The following is a 12,550-nucleotide window of genomic DNA, read 5'->3' as shown; positions in this document are numbered from 1 at the left end:
GAAGACTGGAAACATCCCATAACCCATCAATAGAGGACTAGTAAAATAAATTATGGCACCATAAGTAATGGAATATTATGTAGCCATAAAAAAGAGTGAAGCAGAGAGAGAGAGAGAAAGAGAGAGAGAGAAGCTCTACATATCCCATTATGAAATTTCCCAGATTTGTTACATGAGAAAAGTGTAAAACAGTACTTATTGTATGCTACTACTTGTTTAAATATTAGATGAGGATGAGGAAGTAAAAGAAGATTTTGGTAAAAATTCTAAGGGAATTCTTGAATAGTTCCCATCAGAGCTAAAGAAAAGTGTAATTCTACATCAAAATGAAATACTGCTGTTGATACAGATGTGTCAGCAGTACTGGTCTTTTACATACTGTCTGTGATTATAATACTTATTTTGGGATCAAAACTGATACAAAGGACGAGAAATAGAAAGGAAGATGAACTTTAAGACCAAGTTCAAATTTCACTCTGGTGTAATAGTCTTCGCTGGTCCCCAGGCTAAATTTGTGTTCCATGTGGGTATACCTCCGTTTGTGTGGTAAGCATGTATCTCATCTGTCACATTCATCTTTGTAATTTCTTGAATGCCCAGCACAGCCACTGGCATAAAGCCAGTACTGAGTATAACTGTCTCTTTCACAAACACCTACAACGTGCAGGTCATCACTCTACTTGGTACCACATATGAGACACTTTGGGTAAGAAGTCGGAGGACAATGGCACGAGGACAGAGATTGTTCTTATATGTCCTGAATCTCCATGGCACCTGGTCATCAGTGGACACTCAGTAAAATTCTGTTGGATAACAGAATGAACTCAGTGTACCGATATATTTGAAATATTTTCTATTCCGCCTCTGACTAATTTTATTCTTCTCCATGAACAGATTTTCTGCTTGGTCATGTGTTAATGGTAGTACCTACTTGTTTGCCCTCTGGATAACACAACCAACTTAGTGCTTTGGACTTTATATGCCCTGTGAGAAATACAACCTTAAATTTAAATGTTAGAGAACATACCTTAAACATCTTTTTCTTTTGGGATTTTTTGAGAAATTTTTCATGAATGTAATAAAGGTTCTCAATAGCCATGTGTATAAAGGCATAAAAATTGTGACCATTCTTGTTTTGGGAGGTTTTAAGATGGTGTGGGTTGGGGAGGTAAGATAGAGTCTGCATTACAGATTTCAGATTCCACAATTTGAAGTACCTTCCTTTAGCCAAACTATTCCCCACTCCTTGCCCTCTCACATCCTTTTAAAAAATTAGAACAATTTTCCTTTTTTAAAGGACAATTTTTAAATTGTTCTGACATTCCTGTTTTATGAGAGAGAAGAAATTTAATAACATTTGGGCATTATTTGATTCCTTCCTGGTCTTTTCCTTTGTCTACCTCGCATGAAACTCACCTTCCTGAATCAGGAATCTGCTAACTGGAACTACAGCAAAGCAAAGACAGGGGCAGAATCTAGCATCTTGCTTTGAAATGGTTCTGAGTCAGGGAATTAAGAATATGGGGGCTACCTGTGAGAGTTCCCAAATGATCTTTTAAAAAGAACTGCTGAGTTCTTCTTAAATAAAAGCTGCAATGGTGTCCATCACAGAAGCATGTGAGGAGGTAAAGGTGAAAATAAAATGAAGCAAGTTATATTGCATTTCAAATGTGTTAAAATTGAGCATGTTTGGGTTGACATCAGCACAATAAAGGTCTCGGCAGGCCACCGAGTTACTTTGTCTGCTGTGTTCACTGCCATCTACTCTGTGTCTAGAACAGTGCCTGTCACATGGTAGGAACTCAATAAATGGTTGATGAATTAATGAGATAAAAAGCACACATCAAGACCCCAAGGAAAATAAAATAAAATTTTAATGCCCTCTAGTGCTCACAAAGTCATCTGTTGTCCATGTATCAGTGAGAAACAGCAAACAGGAAGTCAAACTTTAAAAAAAAAAAATTGATCTCAGAGAGAGGAAGGGAGAGGGAGAGAGAGACAGAAACATCAATGATGAGAGAGAATCACTGATTGGCTGCCTCCTGCATGCCCCCTACTAGGGATCAAGCCCACAACCCCAGGCATGTGTTGTGCCCTGACTGGGAATCTAACCATGATCTCCTGGTTCATGGGTTGATACTGGCTGGGCATAAGTAAAACATTACTCTGCAGCTGAAAGGATACCAAACAGACACAGTAAAACACAGAGCCTGTTCTTTTTCTCTTTAGTTCGCCATGAAGTGCAGAGAGGAGCATCAGCCCTTGCAGCTGGTGCAGGGGAGAGAGCAATGCATGCAGGAGCCTTCACCAAGCATTCCAGCGCCAGCATCAGGGCCACGCATGAGAGGAAGAGCGCTCCTGGACTTCTAGTCAATGTTCTATCTCTCAGCAATTAGCACTTTCCAACAGAATCAACTAGAGCAGTGGTTCTCAACCTTCTGGCCCTTTAAATACAGTTCTTCATGTTGTGACCCAACCATAAAATTATTTTCATTGCTACTTCATAACTTTAATGTTGCTACTGTTATGAATTGTAATATAAATATCTGATATGCAGGATGGTCTTAGGCGACCCCTGTGAAAGGGTCGTTCGACCGTCAGGTTGAGAACCAATGAACTAGAGCATTAAAAAGTGATAGTACATGCACATCCTGAACTCGGAAGAGTTAACTTTAAACCCTAACAGACGAGGAGGTGAAACTGACTGCAGCTTGGATACAAGGACGTGACTGCTCCGAACAACCAGGCCGAGCACGGGAACCTGGTGAAGTGTGCGGCGGGGCATCGCTATTCAGTGGCTCCGGGAGAGGCCCTGCACCAAAGTCACGTCTCAGTGTCGCTCCCAATGGAAGGCCACCACAGAGGACGTCCCACTTGCTTCTCTTGACGAGCCCCTGCTTTCTGGCACTAGGATCTCGTCATCTCACCCTGACCACAGAAACTCTCAGATCCACCCATCCCCATCATCTGTCTCCTGTGCTCCTGGTGTCGGCCGGCAGTGGGCAGTGGCATCAGCAGTGAGGAGGTAACACCAAGCTGCCAGGCAGGTGAAAGCCGGGCAAGCGTTTTCAATCCAAGCTCAAGGTCGAGGAGCAGGGCAACATTACACACTTGTCTATCCAAAAGGCTTCCTCCAAGAATCCCAAGTGGTGGCCACAGACAACGCATGCTATGGTGACAGCACGGCACAGACGGTAAAGGCGGTTCCAACTAAAGCAGAACCAGCACCTCAAGGTCACCTTCCCCTCCCCCACTTCTAGTCTCACTGCATTGGTTCCAGACATTCATTTCTAGCAACTCTTAGAAGTTTCTAAGAGTTCATTTCCAAACCCACTCATGTTTACCATCCTGGTATCACTTCTAGTCATCAGGGAGCACGGCCGTTTAAGCACACGATCTCCCACAGCCTGTTCCCCCCACCATCGGTGCTAATAGAGGATTCAGGCATTCTGCCCCGCACTGAAAGAGCTTCTTCTCTTTAACCGACACTGAAGGAGAAATGGGTAAGTCATGTGCCAAGAGGTCTGTGCAGAACCCTCCAGCAAACCCTTGCCCTGGGAGCTGCCGCTTCTCTGCTGCAGCCTCGAAGCCTCGCTCTGCCCTCCCTGCTCAGTCCCTGCCACCTCCCCTTCTCAAGCCCCTTCTCCCAGCTCAACGCATCTGGACCAACCTGTCCTACTCACTTGGGCCTTGTTTGTCTTGGGCTGCAGCCGGCTAATCCACTTTGACATCTTGGTTCTCCCTGAGATTGGTTTTCTCCTTCCACCAAGATTTTAAAAAACAGAATGAAAATCTGCGCTGGGCGGTGGCGGGGCTGAGCAGTGACGGGGCTGAGCGGGTTCTGGGACTCCAGGCAGCTCAGAGCCAGGAGCAGCTCTGCCACGAGCCCCTGCTCCCTGCCAAGCGCTCTGAGCCCAACCGGGAGTTTGCCTTGAAGACTGTCTGGGGCAGAATCACACCCCCACCAAGGCCACTGCATGAGTCACAGGACTTGGTATGAAAGAGTCTGTGACAGGCACTCATACTTGAGAAATGATCCTTCACCTTTGCCACCTGGAGACACTGCACTGGGCTTTAGAGCCACTTTGTCATTCACGTTGGGTCGCTGTGATTCGCCGGGCCGGGACAGGGTGGTGCAGGGCAGTCGGAAAAGGGGTCAAACAATGTTCGCTTTTTGCTACAAGGGTCTATAAGCTGAGCCTTCAGGGTCACCTCAAAAGTACTATGTTTTTAATCCAATTAACAGGCGGAGCACTGTGTGAGTCTTAGGCCCATAAACTGGCTTTGTGACTCTGAGCCAGGCCCTTGGTTTCTTTTAAGCAGGACGAAGGCAGAGGGCTGGATGATCTGTCTTTCAGACCCTTTCCTTCCCAAAGCTTCTATGTTTCCACGTCCCAGACTCGCCCAAGCGAACTCGGGCCTCTGGCCACCGGCAGCTCTCACACACGGATCTCACTACTGGGAATCACATTCTGTGGTTTCCCTGTTTCTGTCACAGACGCTGGTGCAAAGCTGCACCGGGAACAGGGATTCTTCGAGAACGACACACAGAGCTCTGAGCATCCCGGGAGCTCGCTGAGGTGTCCTCCCTCTGCCTGTGCAGCAAACTGCTCACTGGCTACTTTATTTTATGAAACGCAATTGCTTTTACAGATGACTGGCAACTTTAAAGGTGGGTCTCTTAAGGGAGGGATTCAAACCTCCAGTATAAATCAAAATCTGAAGTAAAGGAATGCGGTCCTGGGAGAGTGTGCCCTGTCTTTCACACCCTTTGGTGGTGGGCAGCTTTTAGAAGCCAGTCATGTGGGCAAACTTTCATTGACAGGAAAACCTGTCACCTCAACTCCTTGCACTTTGTCATTTTGTTCTGAAAGGCCAGACATTTTACTGTGCTGTGTCGCTCAGGAGAGAAGGAGGCTGTGCTTCTGGGAGGTGATGGAGCAGCCGCAGGGAGGGAGCCTCTGGCGTTCCAACCGCCAGGCCTTCCATGTTTTCTCTTGCCCACAGCTGCCATCCCCCCTCCTCCAGCCACTGCCACCATGGATCAAAGGATCAAAGGAACCACACTAGGAACAAAAAGCTATTTTCAAACCTGGTCCTGACCTTGGATTGTTTAGAAAACTGAAAAAAGAAAAAAAAAGAATCACAGTTTGGACTTAAAACTTTAAAGTGAAGATGGCATTTTCCCCCCTATTTTGGAGTGACTACTAGAATCAGAAATCAGTGAGAAAAATCAGAATGCCTCCATCCAAGATTCATACAGAATTCCGGCCCACCGCACACCCGGGTGCGACTGAGACTCAAGATTATACCAGCTTATAAAGTCCAAGCCCGGGTAATAGGAAGTACAATTATATGCTCTTTTCAGGTATTTATTTGAGAGTTAGAAAGTATTTTGTTACGAGATGGGAGGCAGCATATATGTCTCCCTACAGAGGGTGTATGGCCCCACTGGGATAAAGAGCTGAGTGCCTCTGCCAGACCCTCACACTTCCTTCAGTTCTTAATACAGTGCATTGACTGGGACGGATCGCCAGTGGGTGGGTCACTCCAGCTAAGTGTAACACAATGTCACAACAACAGTGGCCCATCTTGATGGGTGGTAAGAATTTGTCGGGTGAAAATTACATAGTGTGGCCTGAGAGGATTTTTATTAGCCCTGACACTGCTGAGCTAATAAAAGATGTGTGGTTTTCTCGTCAGTGGCCAAGTCCAGTGATCTGTGGGCCCTGAAAACTACAGTGAGCACGCGGCCCGTTTTCTTGCATGGGAAGGCCCTGCAGTCACCAGGACAGTAACCTGCCTCAGGTCTCCTCTGCTTCAGACCCTTGCTCATAGGGGATCCCGGCTACTCCTTCAGATCCTGGGAAGAGGGAGTCACTGCCCTCACAGTACAGTGAGGAGGCCAAGGCACCAATGATGACATGACCCACTCACGGTAAACAATCAGGGACTGAATCCAGGCCTGACCTCAAAACCCATCCCCTTCCTACCACGTTTTCCTTTCCTTCCTATAGCAGATGCCCTTCCCCACAGGGCACCCAGGTCCCAGCTCTGGTGCATGGTGGCTACGCACAGCTCAAGCTGACACAAAGCCTGGCCCCCCCTGCCTCAGGGTGGAGCAAACTGTGGGTGCAATCATGCCAGAGTGCCGGGAGGGATCAGCCGGAGCCAGACTCCGGCTGAAACCACATGCGCGTTTGCCTTCCCTCCTCCACTGGGCCCTGTTCCCTGCTCCTTGGCCTGAGAGCACCTCCCCCCTTAAATTACATGCACAGGAATCTGGGTCTCAGACTCTGCTTCTAAGCAGTTGGACCCAGGATGCTCTCCTTCCTCCCCTCCCGCACTCTCCCAAGCACCAAGTGCCCCTACCCTACCCCCAGCCCTGTCCTCGGGGGTCATTCCCCCCCCCCCCCCAATTTATAAGCCCATCTAAATAAAGAGATGCATTTCTCCCCGAGCCATCTGTTCTCCTATCAGCACTAATTCCTAGAGGGAAAATAATTTCTTACATCAAACTCAAGTTCTTCCAATTGCAGCATCAGCCCACTTTTTCTCAGAAGAAAGACGGAGTATCCTTTTATCTCTGATGCTATTTGCGGAAGACCAGGGCTGCCATCCTTTCCTTCCGACATGAAAGGAACCTAGAGGGTGGCTTGGTCTTGTTTTGTTCATTGCTGTCTTCCCAGCATTGAGAGCTGCACCTGCTATGGAACAAGCAGGACCTCAACACATGAATAAAGAACTGGAACAGGCCAGCGCAGGGCAGGGCCCTCAGCAAAGCGCCAGTGCAGGGGCTAGACCCTGCCTGACGACGGCCCTGCACGTGCTGTGTGCTCCCAGAGTGCAGGTGGCAGGATTACAGGTTCTGGGGAACCAGGTGAGGCTCTACGGAAGTCCATGCCCAGGAGGCCCAGCAGCCAGGCTGCCTCGTCCCTAGTTAAACGCATCATGTGCCTGCGGGGAGTAACACTGTAGACATCACTGACTTTCCCCTCAGTTGAACCCTCACCATCTCTAAACAGAGCTTTCCCTCCTGATTAGTAAAACAAAATTTTGGTCATGACCCACAGCATTAATTTGACAGTCCAGAGTTTTAAAAAGATCACTGAGTTAGATCTTGAAATCTCCAGGTTCTCCAGGCACTCCCACCCGCCTCAGCTCACTGCCCTTATCAGCCCATCCTGCATCCCAGATCACATTAGCGTGTGGTTGAAACTCCTCATTCACATCAGAATCCTGTCCCAGCAGTGCTTTTTCTCTCACAATTCCTGCAGAGAATCGCACCCATTTCCCGGTCTTCAGCCAGCCTGGACACGTCTAGAAATTCATAGTGATTTTTGGATGGAGAGTGTCCTTGGATGTGCTTGTAACGTGTAATTCCATAAGCATTTACTGGGGACCATCCCAGTGCAGACAACTGCTTCAGCACCATCAGCGGGAGATCATTCGGCAGACATCCAGCATGTTAAACAACACGATAGTTCTTCACTACCACCTCAGTACTCAGCTTTGCTTGCCTAGAATTCTAGAATTCTGTACTTCCTTGACACGTGGTTGCAAAGCCCCACCACTTAATGATACACATATAGGCAGAAGACTGTTTGCAGTGAAATTCCCAGAGTACCATGCTCATGTTCCTGGGCAGAACAGGAAAGGGCTCAGACACTGTGGAACAACATAAGCACACTGGGTGCCTTCAGGGAAATGACGCTTTTGCGTAGGACAGGTGTCAGGCAGAACACGGTTACACAGGCCCACGTGAGGACCGAATAAAAACAACTTTGGGGGAAGTTAGCAATAGTATTACTGAGGCATCCATATTGGCTTTGTCGGCGTTTCATGCAAAATTAAAAATAATAGCCTGATTCCTCATCAAGGAGGGAGGACTTAAAAGTTAAGGAAGCAATTCCAGCTCTCCTGCTACAGAGAAAAGTGGGGTGTTTCCTTTCCCAGAAGGAAGAGTCAGACAAGGTGGGTTTCCAGTGCAGAAACCTGGATGAGAAATGAGGAGGGCCCGGGGATTGGTCTTCTGTCCTCAATTTCGTCTTTTGAGCAAGAATTAGGATAAAGCCACAGACGGTATGTGTATCAAATAATGCTAGGAGAGGTAGCTGGTATACTGGACAAATAATTTCTATTCAAAACATGCTGGAATACTGGGAGGTAATCAAATAAGAGAAACCCAATAGACATAAAGTAGTCTGACACTCAGATTCCTAAGTCACCTGTCCAACCAAGGCAGTCCACAGGTGTGGAGATGTTAGGAGCAATAGCACACACCCTTCCTAGACTCGGTGCACCCCCTCGGGGAGCGCAGGCAGAGTAGCCCTGGACTGAAGAGCTGAGTTCTCATTAGTTGATCACATCCGCAGTGTCCCAGACCATTCCAGATGCCCCATTTCATACAACTCATTCCATACTGGAGTCAGAGGAAGGCAACGAGGCTATGGAAGGGTTTGAAAGAATGTTAATACAAGAAGCAGCTGGAGAAACTGAGCACCTCCAACCCAAACAGAGAAGATGAAAAGGCAACTGTCTTCACATATAGAAAGCCTCACTGGCCAAAGGCGGTGCACTTTGAGGGTTAAAATGAATACCTGACAGCAATGGATGATAAGCCATTAAATAATAAAATAACCCGTGAGCTGATGCTAAGCACAGATGTCTAAGCCTTAGATTCTAAGGGTGGACAAAGAAAGGCTATTCTGTGCACCGACAGGCAAACTGAGGCTACAGCTCTTTAGGTCTAACATGGAAAGAACCTGCTGACAACTGGTTAATTGAGGAGGAACCCAGAGGGCCAGACTCTAGAACTTCCAAAGACCCTGACAGTCTGCTAAGTAATAGGGCACTCTTATTAAGAGCATCTAGACTTCTGTTTCCCCTGCCATAAGGGTGGGAAATTAACCTTCACTGAATGTTTAATCGATGCCAAGTAAATGTATTTTCCTTAATCTTCCCAGCGCCTCCCTGAGATGGGCATCTGTTGTACAGGTCGGGAAATAAGGCGCAGTAACTCATGCAGCATTAAGGGCCAGAGCTGGGATCTGAACCAGGTGTGTCCAAACTCCTTCCTCCTCACAGCACACGCAGGGTGATTAGAAAGGTGCCACTCAACTAGGTCCAGGGCCCTTTAGTGGTTATCTTTCCTCATCTGCCCAGCCCAGTAGTGCCCCTACTCTGATTCCTCTGGATTGGAAGAGGAAAACGAGGCCTTTCCTAGAAACCCAATGCTAAAATGAGCTGACCCCTGCGAGGGGTCGGCCCCACCCCTCCCCACAGCTGTGCTCTTTGCCCTTGTTGAATATGGCTCAGTTCGCCTGAATCAACCCACTCTGTTCTCTTTCCCTTCTTCAGGGTCTGTTTCCCTGACCACTGGGAAACCAATGAAGACCAGCTTCCTGGGCTTCTGGTAATACAGATCGGGGAAAATGGAAAGATACCGCCAGTGGTTTCTCTGATGAAGAGGGGTGCAGGTCAGGGGCACATGCTGTCCGGTTATCACTCTTCTGCGTTAGAAAGGTAAGAACATTCTGAGTGACAGTGCATGGTGGAGACAGGCCCTCTATTTTATTCTGAAGTGGTGACTTTCTAAGTGGTTTTCCAGGTTTTGTATGAAACACAGGCTCTCAACATCTGACCTGCTGCCCACGTTTCCCAAGGCTTGAAGAGGTAGCTCTAGGGTTAATGTTCTTTACAGGCCAGGCTCTCCAGCTGACTAAAGCTTTCTGCTTGTAGATAAGGAAACATCTAGGCTTCTTTTATATTTAAAAACACAACGTTTACATGTTTGGCTGCTTTCAGACCATCTGTTTAAGCTGCCTTTTGTTGTTGTTGTTGTTACCCAAGAATATTTTCCCACTGATTTTTAGAGAGAGTAGAAGGGTGAGGGGGAGACACACACAGAGAGAAACATTGATGTGAGAGAGACACATCGATTGGTTGCCTCCTGCACACACCCCATTGAGCCTACAACTGAGGTATGTGCCCTGGATCGGACTCAAACCCGGGACCCTACAATTCGCGGGCTGATGCTCTATCCACTGAGCCAAACCAGCCAGGGTGTAAGCTGCCTCTTAATGCTGGAGCTCCCTGGGATCAGGGACTGCCCCCTCTGTGAACTCGCTCCGTGTTCCCTGGTCACCTGGGTGTGCTGTGTGCCAGGGGTACAGCAGTGAAGCAGACAGACGTAACCGATGCCCTCGCCAGGGCTTCACAGCCGGGCACAGACACACAGGACACATAAAATTATACACTCAACAAACAGCCCACATCTCCACAGTATCCAGCACAGAGCTCGGTACAGGGCGGGTGCTTCTTCCCGACACATGACCAGGGGTTTGGCGGAATGTGCAGGAAGACCCACCAGCCGAGTTAATCACAACGTGGGGTTCCACACTTGGACTTGTAGAGGGAGGGGGAAATGTGGGTGAATCGGGAAGATCTGGGTTCCAGTTTCTGCTTTTCCACTAACTACTAGAATTTTCCTGAGCAAGGCACTTAGTCTTTCTGGGCCTCAGTTTCCTGATGTATAGAATACGTTGAGGGCACCAGGATTCCTCATGAACAACGAAATGCCGGCTGTCAGAGGTGTTCTCCTTCACCCTCACCTACCTCACCTGAGACAAGGATGGCTGAGCCCACACTTCCTAGGGCTTACCGCTCTGTGGAAGAGTCTGTGTGGGTCAGGGCTGGGGGACTGCAGCAGCAGCGGCAGGAAGGGATGAATTCCCTGCGCAGGGAAACTAACAGGCTACGTCTGAACATGGCAAACACTGTGCTGCACACACCACCCACTGACTGCTTAAACAGCAACACGTACCTTCATAGGATATTCTAGGTTGTATTTCTAAACAACAGATCAGAGGAGAAAGGAAAGTACAGAAATAGTTTTCTTGTATGTTTTTACAAAGTGGAAAAAAACAACTTTCCATTCACTCTGATAGTCAAAATGGCTTAGTAACTTGAAGGCAGAATGCCAGTCAGAATCACCTTGAAGGTCCTTGAACACTAGTCTAGAGTGTGATTTAGCACCGTGCTCTTAGGAGGTTTGGGGGCAAAGTCCTTTTCCCCCAGTAGGGAAAAAAAATAGGAAAAATGAATACAGATCATCTTTAAAAAAATATACCCACATGTTGGAAAACTAAAATGAAGCAGGGACACAGCCTGTTGCCTGAGCTGGACCAACTATGCCAAAATACTAGGTCTAGATAAACTAGGGCCAAAGGGTCTTGCAGATCCATGCCTTCCTAACAAAATCACTAACGTGCAACACAAGGTCATCTCACGCTCCTGACCCCGAGGTAAGCGAGTGAGAGTAGGGTCAGAGGAAACCTCGCTGTGTCCCTGCTGCAAACTCAGGCCGTTGACTTCTTCTTCCCCGGCTGAGCAAATGCACTGAGTCTTGGCTACAGTCTCCTTCCTTCCGCTCCCCGTGAGAGCTCCTAACTTTTGTTTATTTGCTCCCAAATGTAAGAAAGCAAGGGATCAGGCTTTCCCACAAGCCCACCACGTCCCTGCATGCTGCTTCACACCCACTTCCTGGCCCTCTGCCTCTCAGGAACTGAGCCCCAATATCTGGGCAGAGGAAGGCATCATTCCCCCGGGGGGAGCCCTATCAGACAGGAGGCTCCCACCAACCAGCACCTCTGTGGCCATTTCCCAAATCACTGGTCTTGGTCTAACTCTGAGGCGAGCCCATTCAAATCACTGTCAATATGAGCCAGTCACAGCCTCTAAGGTCTCTGGAAATTGTGCCAGCCTCAGCTCCCTGAGCCCAGCCTCCCAGGAGGCCGAGCAGCCCCCGCAGCCAGGGGGCACCTCACAGGAGATACAGAGACCCTTGCCCCTCACCCTCGCCACCTCTGCTGCACTCTTGCAACACGAGAGGCCTGGCTGACCACCCGATCTCTGTCTCCTCAGACAAGATCTCCACGTGACACACCTCCTGCAGCCCTACCAAGAGGCCACCAGCTCCTGAGGTCAGACTCCTCAGGGGGAGAAGTTCCTTTGGTTGGGGGTAACTCTCCAGGGTGGCTCAGCCAACGAGAAGTCTTAGGGGGAGGAAAGTGGGGGTGCTGTCCTACCTTGTCACTGTCCACTGTGTTCTGAGAGGTCCTGGAGGCAATGGAGATGGTATCTGGCTGGCTGCTCCCATCCCCCTGGCTGTCACCATCCTCCACACCATCCCTGCAGGAAGAAGAGAGAAAAAACAGGGGTGGGGGTGGGGGGAACCGCTGTGGGTGTAGAGCCACAGGATTTCCAGCTGGGCTGGCAGAGCAGGGCCCAGGCACTTTCTGGCAGGGATTTGTCTACAGTTATCCCCCTGCAGAGAGCAGCCCTGTGGGATTTCCAGTGATGTAACCGCTTGTACTTAGTAAACATATAATCACTCTGTTGATAACTGAACATGACTCCTTCTCCAAAACTCCTTTGGGCCATGATGCAGAGGGAGCAACTGTTTATTCACTTCTAGTGGGAATGGGTCTGTAGTAGGCACTGGAAGAGGCACATCCTACTTAGGACCAAGGCTTCTATCCAGCTGACT

General features: G+C 48.5%; 1 protein-coding gene across 26 annotated transcripts in view; it reads right to left on the bottom strand.

Moving 5' to 3' along the window:
- KALRN (kalirin RhoGEF kinase) overlaps positions 1-12,550 on the bottom strand; it is a 635,703-nt gene that overhangs the window by 184,593 nt on the left and 438,560 nt on the right. For all 26 annotated transcript variants that reach the window (XM_070406353.1, XM_070406356.1, XM_070406366.1 and 23 more), the window contains exon 33: positions 12,090-12,192. In XM_070406353.1, coding sequence (XP_070262454.1) covers positions 12,090-12,192 — 103 coding nt within the window. The remainder of the gene's footprint in view (positions 1-12,089; positions 12,193-12,550) is intronic.

The sequence above is a fragment of the Myotis yumanensis genome, unplaced genomic scaffold (assembly GCF_028538775.1).
Source record: "Myotis yumanensis isolate MYYU_CA2020_CCGP unplaced genomic scaffold, mMyoYum1.0.hap1 SCAF_2, whole genome shotgun sequence".
In the NCBI taxonomy this organism is placed as follows: Eukaryota; Metazoa; Chordata; class Mammalia; order Chiroptera; family Vespertilionidae; genus Myotis; species Myotis yumanensis.
This window is presented reverse-complemented; position numbering and strand designations above follow the sequence as displayed.